At 37.7% G+C, this 20,554-nt stretch overlaps 1 protein-coding gene across 6 annotated transcripts in view; it reads right to left on the reverse strand.

The window, feature by feature from the left end:
- Nucleotides 1–5,429: 5,429 nt before the first annotated feature.
- Prkg2 (protein kinase cGMP-dependent 2) overlaps nucleotides 5,430–20,554 on the reverse strand; it is a 104,590-nt gene continuing 89,465 nt past the window's right edge. For 5 of the 6 annotated variants that reach the window (XM_004847993.3, XM_004847992.3, XM_087215894.1 and 2 more), the window contains 4 exons: nucleotides 17,225–17,347; nucleotides 16,358–16,420; nucleotides 9,775–9,841; nucleotides 5,430–7,742 (listed from right to left, as the gene is read on the reverse strand). In XM_004847993.3, coding sequence (XP_004848050.2) covers nucleotides 7,647–7,742; nucleotides 9,775–9,841; nucleotides 16,358–16,420; nucleotides 17,225–17,347 — 349 coding nt within the window. In that variant the 3' untranslated portion in view covers nucleotides 5,430–7,646. Of the gene's footprint in view, nucleotides 7,743–9,774; nucleotides 9,842–9,867; nucleotides 12,943–16,357; nucleotides 16,421–17,224; nucleotides 17,348–20,554 lie in introns of those variants that run through there. The other variant, XM_087215895.1, reaches the window with a different exon arrangement.

The raw sequence follows: 20,554 nt of genomic DNA on the forward strand, positions 1-20,554 counted from the left end.
TTGATAGAAGACCTAGATATAAAAACAGAAATGTTGCAACTGGTGCAAGATAACATGGGAGTAAACCTTGAAGCCACAGGCACAGCCAGGACTTCTTAAACAGAACTCCAATAGAACAAGAAATAATACCAAGAATCAAAAACGGGTGTATATCAAGTTAAGAACTTCTCACAGTAAAGGAAACAAAAGAGTGAAGAGAAAACCTACAGAATAGGAAAAAAATTGCCAGCTAGCTATTCTTCCTCTTCCTCTTCTTTTTTTTGGTAATGGGGATCAAACTCAGAACCTTGCACTTGCAAGGCAAGTGCAGTGCCGCTGAGCTAAATCCCCAGCTAGCTACTCTTCTGATAGGGGGTTAATATCTAGAATATACAAATAACTCAAAAAAAAAAAAGTGGCCCCCACAAGCAACAACCCATTGAAAAACTGGGCAAGTGACTCGAATATAGACTTCTCAACAGAAGTACAAATAACCAATAGGTACATAAAAAATGTTTCTCATCTTTAGCCATTAGGGAAATGCAAATCAGAGCAACTTTGAGATTCCATTTACTCTAGTCAGAATGGCTATCATCAAAAGCAAAACAAAGCAAAACAAAACAAAAACCAACAAATGTTGGCAAAGATGTGAGGAAAAGAAATCCTTCTACACTGTTAATGGGAATGAAAATAATATAACCGCTATGGAAATCAGTATGGAGATTCCACAAAAAAAATCAAAATTGAAATTCAGTTTGACTCAACTATACCTCTCCTGGGTAAACTGCTGAAAGACTAAAACACATCAGATTACAGTGATACATGCATCTTACAATTATAGCAGCACAATTCATAATTCACAATGTTCTGGAAACAGCCTAGATCCCCATCAACAAATGAATGGATAAAGAAAATGTGGTATATATACACAATGGAATTTTACTCAATGTAATTATACTCAGGATGAATCTGAGTCATTTATATGAATATAGATGGCTCTGGAGACCATAATACTAAGTGAAATAAGTCAGACACAAATAATGCGTAGTTTATCCTATATGAGAAACACAATTATAAACAAGGGAAAAGTAGAGGCAGACTTTTTGGAGTAGACAAAGTGGGTCAGGAGAGTGAGGATGGGGTATGGTGAGGGAAAAGAGGGATGGAAAGTGATCCATATGTTATGTATGTAACAATTCACCAAAATTAATGTTGATATCATGTACTGCAAACATATGCCAATAAAAAAAAGAAAAATTACAAATTCCAAAAATTAAAAAAATTTTGTTTTGGTACTGGGAATTGAACCTAGGGCCTTTGTACTAAGCAACATCGCCAGAATTTTAACGTTTTTTTAGAGGAAGAGTCTTGCTAAATTGCCCAGCTTGAATTTGTGAGCTTGAATTTGTGATCCTCCTGCCTCAGGAGTGCTGAGATTACCAGCAAGCACCACCACACCTGGCTTGGTTTAACTTTCTTTAGCTTTGACTCATGTTTCTAAATTTTATTTGCTTCTATGTATACTTTAATGTTTTGACTATCTTTCCTAAGTTCAGCTCCTAAACTGAACACACAACGTTAAAAAAGCTGTCCAAGCAAAAATATAGAAAATGGTGATGTTCTAGATCATGCATTTCATGATCCATTTACAATCTGAGGATCTTCTTGAATTTTAAATAGCAATTTAGATAGTTGGCTCCTAGTCAAGCTGTGTTCCACTAAGTCAGCAAGTTTTCTCCCATCTACCTATAGAGAAAGGTCTATTTGCTCTACTTGGGTTCCAGGACTGATAAATTGTTCTTCCTTTATCACATCACATTGTCTTCTGCTTTTGTTCCCTCAATGCCTTTTTTTTTTTTTCCCTCTCCAGGGAAGTTCTTACTTCTTAAAACAAATTCCATGTTATTTTTCATTGTACTTTTAAAATTTTAGCACCCAACAATTAAACACAAAAATATCTCAATTTCATGTCTTCTAAAATTGAAACTGCTCCAGCTGTAATTCAGTTTAGAGCTTGTCTGGAAATCACCTGAGACCAACTATTATAGCTGCTGAATCATGTGGCCTGTGTCCTAAATACATTTTGATAAACACTGGCTAGTCAAAGAAAAGAAAAATCTCATTCCCTAAAAATTCTAACTGAATGAACTATGTAAGAACAATTGTATTTGCTAGTTCCAAAACTGAGGAAGTTTGTACTGTGTCCATTTAGCTAAGCCAGAAATATTTTTCCCTTTCTCTGTACGGGTCTAAGCCAGGCCTTTCTACAGGATTATTTTGCATAAGATCTGAAGGGCAGACAAAAGCAGCAGCTATCCTTGCATGCTGGAAGTCAATATAGGAACAAGGATTGTGCCTGCTCAGATGCATTGCTGGTGACCTCAGGATGCACCCTGCTGATAGCAAAAGCCAAGACCAGGGCTTCTCCTGTTTCAGGCAGGGTGCTCCTTCAGCATCTTCAGACCCTACACTGGGCACATGTGAAAGGTACTGGCATATCCTGCAGACCACCTCTCTGACTGAGGTTAGCAACTATGAAAGACAGGTTCCAGTTTGAACTCATGGATTCTGGTCTGTGTGGATTCTGGTCTAAAATAAAGTCCAGTTTTTCCTTAAAAATTCAATTTTATCCTCTTGTGTCTACTTGATCCTTGCTTTCCCCACTTTATGTCCATATTTCCCTCCCAATTTAGTAGCAAGGACAGAAGCAGGGTGACTGTAATCTATTCTGGGGAATCACATCCCTTTATTTTTGTTCTATTCTCTTTGTTGGAAGAAAGTCACTGGGTTCTGCCTATATTCAAGAGGAAGAAATTATAAAGGGCATGTCTACCATAAATAGGGATCATTGGAAGCTACTTTGACACTGTCTCTCCCCTTTCAAACAGACCTCTGAAGCACCTTTAAGCATGTGCAGCGCAGGACCTCTCTAAAGACTAGAGCTGCTAGCCTGTAATCCCAGCACTTTGGAGGCTCAGGCAGGACGATTGTAAGTTGGAGCTCACCCTGAGCAACTTAGTGAGACCCTCCCTGTCTCAAAATAAAAAATAAAGGGGCTGGAAATGTAGCTCTGTACAAAGACCCTGGGTTCAATCCCAAGTACTAGAGAAAAGAATAGAACTTCTAAGACTATTAGGAGAATTTTCTCTCAGCATCTCTTTAGAAAAGATTTGCAACAATGGCTTTCAATTAATGGAGTGGATTATGAATTCATACATGGGAAACCCATGAAGCTTTTAAAGAAAATTATCATCTTGGAATAAAGACACAAAGGCAAACTGAAAAGACGTATTGCTACCATCAAATTTTTATGGGCAAGAAAGTAGCTAAGAAATCCTCTTAGTTGCAAATACTGGCTTTATCTTCTGGAAAAGGAAGAATGGCTCAGAGGGATGACAAAGGTTGCAAATGGCGGAGCCAAGAGCTCTGAACGCCTCACAGGGACCAGCACTATGCAGAGGACAGTTAACACATGTCAGCCCAAATGTCAGAGTTACTATAGACTGGTGGCTTCTTTCTTTGTGCCTCCTGTTTGCCCCTCCACTAATGCAAGTATCTGTTGTGGATATCTTTTGCTCATTTCACCATTCAGTGCTTCAAGTGCTTATTGACTTACTTCTCAGGCTTTCAGACCTAAGAGAATATACCCAGGAGCACCCTCTACACCCAAGTTGGATTTAATGACAAGATCCTGGATCTTAAGCCTGAGCCTGACCATACGTTTACAGAGGCTCTTGAGAGGGAAAGAATTTGTTTTGTAGATTGTATTAATGTGTGATCAGAAAGTGGATTGTGGTAGTTTTAAAATTTGTTTGCAAATTCTTTGAAACCCTCTTCACTAAGAAGTTACACCGATGTCCCCTCTCCATTCTGGGTAGGCTTCTGTTTCCACCATTAGAGTATGAAAGAAGTTATGTAACTTCAAAGGGTAATTCATAGTGTTCCCGTCTTTGCTGACGAGCAGATTCACTCTTGGGGCCTTATGTTGCCATGAAAGGAGTCTATTTTAAAGATGTCATTATGTGTGAAATTGAAGCCATGGAGAGAACATGTGTAGGTAACTGGATCCACAGTCCTAGTCTTTGAGTAGTCTCAGATCAGGCACAAAACACATGCGTTGTGACCATTAATTATGATATATCAACTTGACTGGGTTAAGAGACACCTTGCAGCGTGGTTAGGCACACTTCTGGATGAGTCTGTGTAGGCCATGAAGGTGTGATTTTGGTACTATATATGGTCCCTGGCACCTTCCACTCTGGTGCTGTGCCCCTGCTCTGCTTCCCAGCCATCATGAATTAAGCAGCTATTTCCCACTATCCCCTTCCACCTTGATGCTCCTGCCTGGAGACAGTTAACCATGGACTGAATTCCCTGAGCCAAATAAAACCATCCTCCTTTAAGCTGCAAGTGTCAGGCACTGTGTCTCAGCAATGAGAAAGCTGATTAATACAGGAACGAACAAAGCTCTGGGCCATTTTAGGTCCCAGGCATGGGTCACTGCTTCACTGCCACTCTTTAAGTCTTTCCACCTGATGTCTCAGATATTGTGGCATAGAGACAAAGTATCTTTGCTATATATTACCTGAGTTCTTGATTCACAGTGTGTAGGAAAATAACAAATGGTTATTCTAAGCAAATTTTTGTATAATTTATTTACAGTCACTGTAACTGAGACTAAGCCAGACAAAAAACATCAGAGTTAAATTGTAGGTGACATGCATATTGATGACCAATACTTAGCTTTGGGTTAATTTAGAACTTTGTGTGAATGAGATCATGAATGCAAGTGCTCCTGGTGACTGACAATGGAAAAAATTATTATTATGTCAAAAGAAATGTATGTGCATATGTCTTTTCAAATGATTATTATCAACAACCTAATAGTATTAATATTCTGGCCCAATGTTTCAAAACTTTAAATGTATATTGAAAGTACAAATGCATAAAGAAGTGTTTTATTGTTCAAAACCATGCAAATCTGGGCAGAGCTAAAATGCAAACACAGATCATTTTTTTTAACTATTAATCTCTTATTTTTCTTTATTATGTTCTCTTCCCTCCAGACATAATTAATATTCTGAGAAAACACTAAGAAACTATAATTATGAAAAGTTGTCCCCACCTGGAAGAAGCTCAAGAATGAAAAATTAATCTTCCACCTTAGAAAAGAAAGATTAAGAATGACTTAATGATTAGGAATATGATGAATTTATACAGATGGGGATAATTATATTTATTTTCCTGTGTGTGTTCAATTTATGAAAATTAATATTTAGGTTAGCTTAATAATGCATTTCACTTCACTGAGGATTTATGCTTCATTTTACACATCGAAGTTTGATCAACTATTTTACTTGTAGATTTCAGACAAAGAAAGGACAGATACTAGATTTAAGTGATACAACTGTGCACACAGACACCACTAATACATAAGGTTCACCACTAAATGGTTGGTAAGGCCTCTTTAATTTTAACAGAAATAGTAATAGTAGCTCACATCTATGCAGCATTGATTATTTCACAGATACTAGACAAAAGACTGCATATTTTTTATAATGGCCAAAGCAGACTTTTAAAATAAGTATTACTGTGCCTTTTTCCACAAGTGAGACAGCTGGTACTCAAAAAAGTAAATCATTTTCCCAAAGTCACCCAGCTAGGAAACAGTGGAGGTGAGATTATATGATGGGTCAAGTGCTTATATTTTGTCTTTATAAGGTGCTCTAAAGGAAACAATAAAATCACATGTGGAGATTACACACGATGTGGCCAATCATGGGCAAAGTAGATCTGTAGTATTCTAAGTTGGTTTTCATCATTATATAGGTAGGGTTTTAAAAATTATAACTATCGATCTCCTTTGAGAATATCATTGCTATTACATCTGTACAGTTCTAAAATCTATCCAATACATAAATTTCTTACCTATATATGTTGGTTATGTTAAAATATATACATGGAAAACATACAGTACATACAAACAAAATGCAAATAAAAATATTTTATAAAGTTTAGAAATTCCTTAAGCAGGTTATGTCAATCCTATTAAAAATGCTTCTTCTATGTACAATACACAATCTTTAAAAATACTACTCCAGGAAACAAAAACTCTTTGGTTCAGCAAAAGGACTCTGAATCTGGAAATTCATTTATGAAGGATGCACTCTCTTGAGCTGGACCTCACTTGTCTGGATCAAGTCTTTAGCAAGCATACAGCTGACTCTGAATGATGAAAATATGCATGTGGAGGGGGTAGAGGTTGGTTTTTAATCAACTATTATCATATAAAAATATAACCATAAATTTGAATAATGGTAGAATTTTAGATTTTTTAAATGTCAGATTAAAAGATACAGAGAAAGCTCTGTTTCCCATCTATTTTGAAAGGAGGGTAGGAGAGTGACCATGGCCAACACATGAAAACACTCACTAGTCAAGTTCATCGGTACTGGTGTCCAACACTACTGAAAAGTATTCTAGTCATTCTTTGGAAGATTTCCAGGAGGAGACAGGAAGAGGCCAGATGCTACGTCCATGTCTCTTATCACTTCTCCAATTGCATGTGTTAAAATTATAAACATATCCATGATTCAGATGTCTTTAAAATGAGCCGTTAACTCTACAGTGAGTACAGCAGATTGACATTTGCCAATGGACTTCTCAGTAAAAATTGATGAGTGTCATTCTATACTTTTTTGGGGGCAACAATCAAAATTGGCTAAAATTCTTTCAGCGTTTCAGAGTCCAGATCCTTAATAGATTTTATTCTGTTTATCTTTAAAGGAAAGGAAAAGTCTTCAGAATTTTGTTCTACATATTTTCTACTTTGGTAGAGAAATATTTTAGTACCTAAGATAAAATCTTTTCAAGGCCCATACTTTAATCATACATTACACTATAACCACTTTTAACAAGGTTTATGAAAAAATTTCTGAAGTATCACAGTGGTCAAAGGAGAAAGAGAGATTATTTTTAATTTATTTTTTTCTAAGTTCCCCAATATAATATAATTACCTGGTTGGATTAATTGGTTCATTTGCTTTAGGAAGAAGTGTCACTCATAATACTCAAACCTGCCTTTCCCCAGACTAGTATCAGAAGCATATTAGTAGGTTTGTAGGTTAAAATCAGATGAAAGTCAAGAGCTTCTATGAATTACCAAGATTTCTGCAAACCACCATGTTACGATGACACAATGCATACATGGAATTGGTGAGTGCTGGGGAAATCTTCCAAAATTCACTGTATTCTTCCCTCACTTTGTATGATTTACATGCTCAGAAACCAAGACACTTGTTAAACCTTGTTAGGATTCAAAAGAAAAAAACTATGATTGGGAAGGAGCAATAGGTTTCAGTAAAAGAAAAAAAAAACTATGCTGCTTCAACAAAAATGGTTCTGATGGTGGAAAGGAGGAGATATCCTTCCACCTTTGAGACAAACATGGAAGGGAATACATGAATAGTTCATAGCATCCAAAAGAGACATAATTCAGAACCACATCAGTACCACTGTCCTCCATCTCCTGTGCAGATTTCTTTTCCCTAATGGTCTTCCAAAGGATAGTATAATACTTCGAGTGAAGAGAGAAAAAATCAGGGTTGGATTATTGATCCTTATAGTCCTCTTCTGTGGTGTCTCAGCAAAAACCATCTTTTCCTGCATCAGAAGTCTTTATCCCAGCCTGACAGCTCATCCGGAGGCACTCCCTTTTCAGGAGGATACTTGTCAAAGTAGCTGTGATCTATGGGTCCACTGAGCTAATACAGAGAGGATTAAAACAAAGGTAAGAATGATGTTGACTGAGCAGGCTATTGCACCTGGGTAATGCTTTTTCTAGCTGAACACCAATTTCCTACTCTAACTTCTTGTGCATACATACAAGGAGAAGATGTCAAGTGTCATTATTGAGTCAGTCTCCATGTCCTTGAGCTTCCCTTTACAATCAAGTGATTCGGTCAGTGGATTACACTCATTGAGAGCTACCTGGCATGAGGAGCTACTTCCTAAAGAAAAGGTGACAGAAAGGCTTATCTATTTTTTAATCAAAGCAAAAAATATTTTAAAGCAAATATTTAAAAAATCAAAATTTCCTAGAGCCCATCTTTCCATTTTATAAAAGGGTCTCTCCAGTCTCAAATTTTAAAGTGGTTAATTCAGGTCTGTAAAGTATTCTGATTGCCAAAAAGAGGGGCCAACTCAAAATTTTAGTGACCCTTTGGAAAGAATGAAACTCTGGTAATAAATTACTTTGCAAATCAGGCAGTTTCCAATTCTTTGCTTTCAAGCATAATTATGTAGTACCAAATTGAATACTCACGTGAAAAAAAATCATTAAAAATACATTTTGTGATATATGATAGTGTGCACAATGGGAGGGCGGGGAGCGATCACTCAGAAGTTTATGTGACTCAGTCACAACCCACCATGGGTGGGGTCTTCCACTGAACCCCAGAGGGAGCTCTGGACAAAGCCTAGCATTCACTGAGTGGAGGGGAGAAGGACTCCGGAAGTACCCGGTCATCACTCCACCAACTTTATGCTATTGTCTCTGAAAGGACTGTGGAGGCCTCTGTCTTTGCACATTTGTAGCTTGAAGTTTTCATTACAGTTTAAATAGTTAGGGAGAATTCTACTATGGTGTAAACACTGACATTTTAAATAAAATCTTATGTTACTTTACCCCTTTAAGTATATCTACTATAATCTAAATGCACTGAGATTTGATTCCCATCAATCATTTAAAAAATAGAAACATTGCATCACTCCCTTTTTCCCCTCCATTTCCACCCATTTTCCCCATAAATGCATCTTAATGTAAAATAGTTTTATGCTTGACAATTCTTTTTGATCATTCTTTAAATGCCTTAAATTTTAGTTTTTAGAACTTTTTTTCAGCATATGTGACAACAAATATTTCTGATAATACAAATGTTTTGTTGGATTCATTTATAATTAATTTTAACAGCATGCAGTGTCAGGTGGCACAAATATATTGCAGATTTATAAAAGTAATTAATAAATGAAACTTCATTTGTCAGGCTGGCCAACACTGATTACCTTGGGATTTAGGTGGTTAGTTCCAGAGAGGTGAGCCAAAGACCACCAGGTGGGCAACACTATTTGGTCCCTAAAACCACAATTACTATGAAATTTTCACTTAATTTTTTAAAAACCCTATTTTTAAAACCACATAAAATCTGCTACACAGACATCCATGTGTACACTTGTACACACACACACACACACACACACACACACACGAAGCATACTGTTACGGCTTATATCTAGCTGTCCCCTCAAAGCCTCATGCTGCATAGGTGGGGCTTTTCGGAGGTGGCTGGATCTAGGGTGTGTGATGCTGGGATCAAGGATGTGATGGTGGAATTGATTCACAGGGTGACGCTAGGTTTAAGGGTGTGACTGCTACCTGCCCAAGGGGTGGGTAGCCTGGATAAGATAAAAGGACAGAAAAAGGGTCCTTGCTTGTTGCTGGTCCCTTGTAGCTCACTGCTTTTGCTGTCTTTTGCCTGCAACGAACTGTTCCTCCTTTGTGATGCCCCTCTGCTATGCTACCCCATCTTGGAACCACCTGATTATGGACTGAAACCTCTACAAATTGTGAGCTAACTAAACTTTTCCTCCCTCAACTTGTGGGTGCTGGGCATTTTGTCTCAACAATGAGAAAAGTAACTACAACCCACATATACACTCACCCTTAAAATTGGTTTACAAAACAAATCCCCAAAACAAATGAAGAAATTATTACAGTAAATATCATAAATACCATACCTCTCTTCGTAGAGGCGAGGGAAGATTCCGTGCTTTCAGTCCCTCCCAATTGAAACCATTTAACCACCTGAAAAATGAGAAAAGTACAATGAAATATTACTTATCTAATAAACTATTAGCATGTCAAGGTGTTGGTCAGTCCACTTTGTTGTCTGCTTCCTGCCTGCAATAGCAGAGCCACAAACGTCACCATGCTGGGTGTCTGGGCTCACATTAAATCCATACCAACTAAGCTCCGGTGGGTACATAATCCCCACTACTCACTAACTATCCTAGATTTCCCTGTCATAACTTCACAATTCATACTTTGTTCTCTTTTCAAACTTACAGAACCTTCTTCTAATCTTCCTGATATCCTTGTATCTTATTTCACTGAGAAAACTGAAGCAAAAGCAAAAAAATCTCCATCACCTCCCATCAGCATATCTGTCCACCTACTCTTATCTGTGATACCTTCTCTCTTGCACCATGAATTAAAATAAAGTGCCTTTGCTTCTAGCTAAGTCAGTTCCTCTACTGTATACTTGATCTCATCACCCCCTCTCTACCAGACACTCCTGCAATTCTCCTCTCTTCTGAATCTTCTTCCCTGCTAGATCATTCTCATTAATGGAAAAAACATTTTTTTCTACAACCAAGCACCTTCCTTTAACCTGTGTTCCCCTCCAATTCCCAGTCTACTTCTCTCCTTCCTTTGGAGGAAACTCCTTGAAAGAGTTACTTAATCACTTTATCTACCCCTTGTCTCCTGAATGTACCACGTCAATTTTCATTCCCTCCACTCCAGGGAATTACCTGGACTTTCAGTTTTTACTTTACCTGATCTAGTACAGCATCTGCCACAATTAATCAATCAATCATACTTTCTGAAATTTTTTCTTCACTTGGCCACATTTCACAGAACTCATCTACTTCCTTTCTAGAACATACTATTGTTCAGACTCTTATCTTCTTGAGTCTTTCCCTCATCTTGTGAAGTTGGTGTATGCCAGGGTTCACTGGACCTTTACTCTTTTCAACTACTCTCCCTTGATAGGTAGCCTCATTAAGTCTCCTGGCTTTAAACAGCATTTATATACTGATTATCCCCAAACTTCTGTTTCCAACCAAGTCTTCACCTCTGTGTTGGATTGACAAGCTGCTATTTACAGTTACTATTCATTCTCTCCCATCTGAATCTCTAACAGGCAACTAGCATATATCAACTCCAAACTGGAGCTCCAAATTTTCCCCACCAAACTAGCCTCAAACTTTCCAGTTGCTCAAACCACAAACATTGGAGTTACTCTTTCTCTCGTATTTATGAATTATTCTTTCTCATTCTCGGTTCATAAGCAAATCTAGTTAATGCTACCTTCAAAACATACAGTACCTGTATTCCACATCTGACAGCGCTCAAAACCTTCAGTCTACTGGAATAGGGGAAGCTGTGCTTTTGTCCTTGGGAAACCATTCAGCAACAAGCGTAATCACGTAACACGTTAGGTCACGTCAGGACTTTGTCCCAAGGTCCCCCCAACACGTGCTTCCCACCTCACTGAGTGTGAAAGATGGTCTTTATCACATCCTTACTATAGCCTACCAGACCTCATAAAATGATCCCCATCCTTCCATTCCATTACCACTGGCCCACTTTTCTATCTCTCCTCGCTCTTTCATATCTCATCTCCATTCTTCCAACAAACTAGGGATGCTCCTGCCTTAAGACTGGATTGTTCTTTTTCCAGATTTCCACACTCCTTCAACATTTTCAGATCTTTCCTCAAAGGTCATCTCAATGAAGCATTCTTTGGCCATATGATCTAAAATTGGAAGCCCTCTTACACTTATTTCCCCTCTCTGTTTTACTTTTCCTTCTTATCATTTACTGCTATCTGATAAACTACTTGACTTAGGTTATCTTCTCCACTAGGACACAAATTCTATGCAGGCAATGGTTTTCATTTCTTTCTTTTCCTTTTCTGCACCTAACACTGAAGGCAGTGCTTGATACAATCTAGGGTCTCAGTAATGTTTGTTGAATGACTGAGTAACTCTACAACAGATCACCCTTACACAGGAACTCCTACATCACACTGTCATGACATCACACTGTCATGAGAGTGATGGTCCTGGTGATATGGATCTCAAAAGTTCCAATGTAACAAAATGGATCACAGTGAACATATGAGAGGAGGCTGATGGCTAGATGAAATTTTTTCATTTATTCCTTCTGTATGACCAATCTAGAAGGGCTACTCTTGACTTTAGCATATATATCAATCTTGATGGGCTAGAAATACACCACTGGAAGTGTGAGGGTCTCTTGCTCCGCTTGGACACAATCCACTCTTATCTCTTAGGATCGCATAAAGAACATGGAATAATATTATTCTACATCCATTGATCTTTGCATTGGGACATTGAGGTCAGTTTATCTAGCCAACAAATATTTATGGAACATCAACGTGATCCCCTCCCTCTTCTTTTGGTATCAAAAAAGACAAAGACCCTACTTTTAAAATGTTTTTATTTTGGTGAGAGGTAACCAAAAAACAAGTAAACAACACAAATATTTAATTTGAGATACTCATAAGTACTAGGAAGATAAAAGAGAATAAAGTGATAGGTGATGGCTGGAATGGGAATAATGAGAGGAGCTGCTTTTAGCTAGGGTGGTGTTTAACAAGTGGTCTTTGAAGGCCAGAATGAAGAGCCTGGTGAAGCCATAGAACGTCTGTGGTAAGGACCTTCCTGATGGAAGGAAGCGGCAGGGATAAGTTGAGCTATGGTGAACACAGAGAAAACTAGGAAAATACAAATTTTAAAAATCTGAAAAACGCCAGAGACCAGATCATGTTAGGTTGTGTTTACAGCACAGTAAGGATTAGGATTTTTTTGGTGTGATGGAAAGCCATTACAAGGTTCTAAAGAAATGATGCAACCTTGTTTCCAAAAGGTACTTCCAGCTATGTAAAGGATGACTGGAAGGGGCCAGGATGGTCAGGTTGGTGATGGTGGAGGGATGAGACTGGAGGCACAGGCAGTTAAGGAGTCTGTTTCATCCTTCTGTCAGCCCCACCAGAGTTACTCTCTTCTAGTCTCTTCTCAACCGGGTTGGGTTGTCAGTTTCTTCTCACCCCAGAGTTGGCTTTGGTTCACTCCTTGACCGGATTTCCTAATTCAACTCTAAGTTTAGCAATAGAAAAGAAACTAAAAATAAAGAGGACAAGTTCTAGAACATTCCATTTCAGGTGCCATTTTAGTGAAAGCTGCTGGAATTCTAGTCAAAGAGTGAGTCAGGCAGCAACCCCGGCTGTTTCCTTTCCCTCTGTTGCCCTGGTTGTGAAACCACAGTTTTCTCCTTGATCCACCCATCACTTCTCCACACAACCTGAGGCTCCATTTTTGGGGATTTCTTGGTACACAGTTCTGTGGATTGTTTTCTTTTGCCTCCAAATACAGCAGCAATTCCTTCTAACGTACTTCACAATTTCTCTACCAGAACGTACTCCACAAATGCTAATAAAAAGCATTCCCATTATTCTACTGAATCAAAAAAGCTGTGCATTTCTTACAGAGTATTTGTTACAATATGACTTACGGGAATATTTACTTAACACGAGTGGTCATTCACTTAATACTTGGCCTTTTGACACTAATCGCATTTTAAGTAATGCAAACCAGCATGCATTCGTCTCTGAAAAACATCCACCAAAGAAATACTAGCATCAACAGCACATAAATTGCTTCTTTGTTTGTAGAGGATTTTAGAAGCTATTCTTGAAAGTAAAAAATGTTAAAATACTTGAAACAAATTATTCCTCTTATCAGAAAAGGTTTAACTGTGCCCTAATGTTTATTTGCCTTCTTTTAAAATAGATGTTGTAAGACATGATTGGCCTAGTTTGTAAATTAGGTTGTAAATAGGAGAGAAAGGAAATTATTTTTTAGAAAAGATGATTTAACACAAATCTACATAACAATCAGTTGTGTTTAACTGTATTGTTTTTAAATACAAAGCTAAAGTGAATATTTCTCTAAGAAAACAAAGTTTTATTTTAAAGAAGAATGAGGAAATCTAATGCCAAAGTTTAGATTTTTTTTAATTCCAAGGATATACTGAGTAGAAGAGCTCTAAACCTGGGAACTTACAGAAGGTTTAAAAACATTTTTATGTGGAAAGAGAAACAAAGATCTATTTTTCTGGGGTTCCCCCTAGCTGTATAGTTTCAAAAGCACCATGAAAATAGAAAACTAGAAAGAAATTGTGTCAAGCTTTCTGGGCCCACCAGAAAGCAGTGCATACATCTAATATTTCTTAATATTCAACTCTACCCTGAATGTTGCATTCTGATTCTTGAGCTACACATGAAGAAGACAATCCCGCCTAAGATGAATTATTAAGAAGAATAAGCAAATTAATTCCTGAAGGGACAGAAATTCAAAATTGTTTATTCCCATTCCCTGGTGAGGAAACTCTTTAGCACCCCTTTGCACATGCATCCCATCACAATTTGACAGCTACATTTAAATGAGCCTCAGGTAAATAAGAAAAGATAAAGCTTGAGCCTGTTAACAATTATATTACTTCTGTTTCCCAAGTACCCCAGGGCAAAACACACAAACCTCTTAATGAGAGAAAAGGGGAATACATATTGGAAGAATCACTTTAATTGAAGGGACACTTGTTTCCTCAATATAAATGGTGTGTTTATGTGTCATTTCGTAATGAGAAAAGAAGCGGTGATAAGGGCATGTTGTGCAAGGGGAAGATAAATTGGAATCTAAGACAAATAATGAGTTTTACAATTGAAGGCAATACAGAGGATGACAAAGAACATTAAAATACGACAAGCATTTTGATGTCTATAAACTCCACAGATGTGTCTGTCTTATCTCTCCCTCTTTTCTCTTTTCTCTCCCTCCCTCCCTTTCTTCCTATTACAGCCTTGTAGCAGAGCTTGATAGGCATTTACAATGTTGAATGCATGGCTTTATTTCAAGTTCATGAATACATAAGAGCAGAGCTGGCAACTCTGCTCTTTTTTTCATTTTTAAAGTTGTACTGCTACTATTAAGGAAAATGAATAGTGTTTCTATTTGGCAGCCACATCTCTCCCTTTATTCTCACACCATGCTGACTTAGCCCTAAGACCTCTGTGAAGACATCAGTAGAGGACTGGGGGGAGTTCAGAGGTAGGGCACGTGGGTAGCACCTACAAGGCCCTGGGTTCCATTCAGGCACCAAAAAAAAAAAAGAATCTGTAGTGGAACAAAATGCTGAGGGGTCTTTTCATTTCTAAATGTGATCACATCAGTGTATTCAAAGGTTTTCAATAATGTTGGGGGCAAAACGAAAACTTCTTGAGGACTGTAAGACTTAGGCAGGCCCTGACTGGAAAAACAGAAATCTTGAAGGACTGAAGTGCCATATTTGAATACTTTACCAAATCAGAGAGAATGTCTTAAGGAAGTGGTTCTGAAGTCCTTTTTCAGAAATTTACAGACCTAGAAAGGGCACATTAGGCTACTGTATAATGATAAATCACCATTGGCGGTTTTGTGTAAATCAGTGTACTTCACCTATTCAAATAAGTTGTATTTTAAATAGACATAAATATTAACTAAAGCTGACGTAGGATGCAGATGACTTGTGATAAAGTCATGGGCCAACGAACTCATTCTAAGTTGAAAATACTGTAGTCTAAATCAAAATACACCTAAACTTCTGAATATCATAGCTTGGCCATGATATTCAGTTGACTGGACCAATCAACTTTATTGCAACTATTATTAATATAAAACCCCCAGCAATATCCCAGTACCAAACACCATTATTTGTTTGATCTGTACTAATTACGGCAGTACTTCTCCTTCTATCTCTATCCGTCTTGGCAGTTCACTGGAGACCACAGGTTGTTTGCTCTAATGATGGAGTGGCTGGCTGGGAGCTCACTGCTGCCCAGCACCTTCAAAAATTATTTTAGAATTAATTTTAGCCGGGCCAGGGATTTAGCTCAGTGGTCCCACCGCCTGCCTCACAAGCACAAGGTCCCGAGTTCAATCCCCCATACGAAAAGAAATAAACAAACAAAAAGAATTAATTTTAGCCTTAAAAAATCAAAAATAAAAATTCAACATACAGCTTGTATTGCATTCATACCACCATAAAGTTAGAAATCATAAGTTGGTGCTATTTAACAGGTGATTTAGGTGAACTCTTCTCTTGAATATGACAACAATGACTGTACCCTACTTGATTTAAAACTTGAAGGCCAAAATTAGAATTTAATTCCTTTATGGAATTTGAGTGGATAATAAAAAAAAAAGATAGCATGGAATAAAATGCTAAGCTTCTTTGACTTGAAGATGTGATTTTGTAACTGTTTTATAACTTCACTCATTCTTGATAAGAATTTCTAGCATTAGAGAAATCACTTTTTGCATGGTTTACGGTAACCATATCTAGTAAAACTCAAAGCACTAGACAAGAAAAATTGATCTGTAAAGAGAACCTCAGGGTTCACTTAGAGCCACTGTCATGACCACCATGTTATTCTCTAAGTTTCTGAATTTTTCTGGACAAAGAAGAACTGTATACCTGTGTTTCTTAATGTCATTGATTCCATTCTTCAGATTTCCCAGTCTTTCTGTTGGATTTTGCCTGAAATAATAATTTTTAAAAGGTGATTATACTTGAGTGAATTTTAAATTAAAACTAAATGTTGATTTATTAATTCACTCATTTCACATTCATCCAGCTTCTACTGCATATCAGATAGCTGAGTAAAGAGAGTTGAAAAAGACGAGACTCACATCTTTAAATGAGCTATGAATAAATGCTTAATAAGTACTATCTTGCTAACTGTTGAGAAAACTAGGCAGAGCTTTAGAGAATCATTCAAGTCTAGGCTGAAATTTTAGAAGCATGAGGGAATTCCTACAGGCTTCCCACAGCTAGGTTTTATATTCTAAATTTTAATGATTTATAAAAAGTTGACATCTGGGAAGAAAAAGCAGCAGTGAAATAAAGCTTTGCAAAGAATCTGGAAGTCTCCTATTTTCTGTTACATGATTTTTAGTAGTAAAAAGAAATTTGAGTAATATAAGACCCGAAGAGTACTTTAAAAAAAAAAAAGACTAAAAGGGGGCATTCAGTAACATTTTATCATTGCTACTGACTTTCTCTCAAAATAATAGTTTTAACCTATGGTTTGTGGTTCTTTTTTTCTCCTATAACAGATCCTATAAGGATGATTCTTGAAGATAATCTGTAAAATTTACATCTCTTTCAAGTTCAAGTAGGCATTGTGACTGTGTGACCCTTGAGGTAACTCAAGCTCCTTACAACACAAAACGGAAAATGCCATTCTTTAAATATAATATGACTACATAGAAAAACATAGTAAACATATGCCTAATTTTAAAATGTACAAAAACAGAAAGGGTTACTAAGTGTCATTCTCACCTGCAAAGCCTCCGAATCAAATCCTCAGGTCTTCTTGTTATCTTTCTGGGAAAATCCATTTTCTCAATTCCTTTGAGAATTAAATTGTAGGTCATCATTTGGTCAATCCCAGAAAAGGGTGGGCTGGAGAAAATAGCAAATAAGAGACACTAAGACTAGAGTCTGAGAAACCTTTGGAATTCTCTTTATTCCTTTCTCTCTTTCTACTTTCTTATCTCCTTTCATTCTTCTTCTTCCTCCTTCTCCTCCTTCTCTTTATTTCATTAATTGTTTTATAACAAATTTGGGTATGTACTAGAAAGTCATTTTATTGATTTCCCGTCACTTTACTCACACACACAGGTGAATTCCTCATCTGGCCATTGTCACTAAGGAAAGAAAATTAAAGGAGGGTACAGAGAGTGATAATTTTTTCAATACATGGAACAGGAACACTCTCTACTGACCTGACACTAGGGAAGAAGTAAGTACAAGTGAAGAAATGAGGAGACCAAATGGATGAGACATTTAGCTATCTGTAGGCAGAGGGCTAGGAGACAGGAAGTGCTGAGGCTGTGTGGAGTCTCTGCGTCAAGGGTGGGCAGCACAGATTCTGGAACCATGGGAACCATGAGGGGGAGGGCGTGGGTGAAGTAAGGAAGCAGCGGAGGAGTGTAAAATACACGGCAACATCATATACATCACAGGCTACAGCAGTGGCTTTGGGAAGTATTTGAGTCAGCGATTTCGTTTATAGCAACCAGAATTAGCTTTTTTAAATGCACAGAGAATAAACTGTGATGGGGGAGTGGGCAGAAGGCTTGGTAGCCTGGCTGAGGATACGACAGTTGAAGGTGGGAAGGTGATGAGATGTGTTTGGCTTCAGGTTCTATCCAGACTGAAATGGACTGCTTATTTGTGCCCCTTCAAATTCTTTAGTATGAAATTCTACTTCCAATGTGATGGTATTTAGAGGCAGGGCCCATGGAAGGTAATTAATTAGGTCATGAGATTAGTGCCCTTCTAAGCAGAAGTCAGAATGATGGCTGGCCATCTTTCTACCATTCGGAGATCAAACAAGAAGCTGAACTGTGAATAGGAACAGAACTCTCACCAGGTGCCCTGATCTTGGACTTCTGTCCCCCACAACCGCAAGAAATGTATGTTTGCTGTTGAAGCCACCCAGTTTATAGTCTTTTTAAAGAGCAGCCTGTGCTAGGACAGAAGGTAAAGCCAACAGGATGTGCCAAGGGGGTGAACATGGTGTGTGAGAGAAAAAGAAGCTTCAAGAGTTTGGGTCTAGATAACTATAGAATGGAGTTACCATCACTATGAGAAGGACTGGGGTGGGGGTGAGTGCTACTGGATGGAGAATGGCCCCCTCAGGCCCATGTGGTGAAGACTTAGTCTCCAGTCTGTGGCACAACTGAGAGTTGCTGGAACCTTAGAAGGTGGGACTTAGTTACAGCGAATTTGCCCTTGAAGGGGATATTAGAACACTATTGGAACACCAATTAATCTCTCTCTCGCTCGCTCTCGCTCTCTCTCTCTTTCCTGGACACCACAAGTAAACAGACCCTCTCTACCACACACTACCACAGGCCCAGAGGAAGAATGCTATGTGACCATGGACTAAAACTTCTGAAATTTTGAGTCACAATAAACCTTTCTTTCCCAGAGATTGTTTATCTCAGGTACTCTTTTCACAGCAACAGAAAGCTGACTGATAGAGTAGGAGTGCAGAGCAGGTTATAGGGAAGGGAATTCAGTTATGCTTTGAACATCCATATGGAGATGCTGAATAGGTAGCTGGATTTACAAGCCTAGAATTCAGAGAAGTTAGGGGTGGAAGAATGATTAGGGTCATCAGATAGTACTCATGGCCATGAGGCTTGATATCACCCAGGGAGTGGTAGATTGAAAAGAGTTCTACAACTGAAGTTGTCCAATGTTGAGACATCAGGAAGATGACAACATTCTAGCAATGAAGACTGAGAAGGAGTCCAAGTGTGGTATAAGAAGAGAAAGGGAGGATTAGAAGACACATGAAGAGACTATCTCAAAGAAAATATTGCTAAGATGAATAAAAAAAGATTGTGAATTAACTACTGAAGTTAGATAACATTTTATTTCATACCCAACTTTGTTTTTGAAAACTTTCACATCTATTCTGTCATTTAATTTCTAATAATTAAAGATGATTTTAACCACTCTATTGCATTTTAGCCATGCTTGACACCTTTTGATACCATACTGAGAGTTCCTACTGTTGTAGAAATCTCGGAAAGAAATACACGGAGACAAAGAATTCGAATAAAATAATAAAATTTCTTCTAGCGAGCAGGCGGAACGCCAGAAACAGGTCTGGTTAGTATCTGTGCGGGGGCGGGGGGGGGGGTGCTGGCTTTGTTTAGCTAGCGGTTCCCTTTTTATATCCTTTTTAGCCATTATCTCATCCCTAGTGGTCTTTGATGTGCAAATACAATTCCAGTCCCTGTTTACAAGTCACAGACACAAGATAGGCACATACACATTGTAAATTCACCCTGGCATTGCAACTTTGTTAGGTTAATGAAGTTACTGGTTAAAGAGTCAGATAACCCTTAAACAATGCGTTATGGGGGAAAGCAAATCTTAAAAGAACACATTATTTATTTTGCTTCTACAACTACGTTAATATCCAATCTATTAAATTATCTAAAACTTTTCCATATCACTACCATTCAAGTTAAACTTGAAACAAAGGAAATACACCACTTTTTCAATAATCTACGTCTCACCGGTAAGAAAATAAGGTAGGAAACAAAAAACATTGGTATGATATATATGTCCAATGATATTATTTTATTTTGTCTTGTTCCTTAGTTCTTTCTTCATTTTCCTTTAATGCTTGATACCCTGTAGAGTTCAGGACATTTAAAATGAACTTTTCTCCTGCCCTACCCTGAAAACATTGCAAAAACAATTTCCCAACTTCTTTATGACACGCAAGTCCACTTTACCAATTCCAAGTTGTTGGATTTTTCTCCTTCCTTATTTCCTCACTTTATTTGCCTACTCGGAATAATTTATTCCAAATTATAAAGACTGAGATGTATGTTCTTCAGTTACCTTACAGGAACCATCCTGTATTTCTCAAAAATGCCACTGAAATTTCCAAGATGAGGACATAAATTCTTGAACTAAGATTCATTGTGCCAAAAACCCTAAGTAACTTTTCTCTTAAATGTCTATCTGGAAGTTTTCTCTTCTTTCCTTCAGAATCATAAGCAAAGAATATTTGAAGATGATTACCAATAATATAAAATGATCTTGCTCAACGCATGTGAACAAACATATAGAATGTAGCCA

Source organism: Heterocephalus glaber, unplaced genomic scaffold, assembly GCF_053883595.1.
Source record: "Heterocephalus glaber isolate CG9 unplaced genomic scaffold, H.glaber_assembly_v1.0 deba00001454, whole genome shotgun sequence".
Lineage (NCBI taxonomy): Eukaryota > Metazoa > Chordata > Mammalia > Rodentia > Bathyergidae > Heterocephalus > Heterocephalus glaber.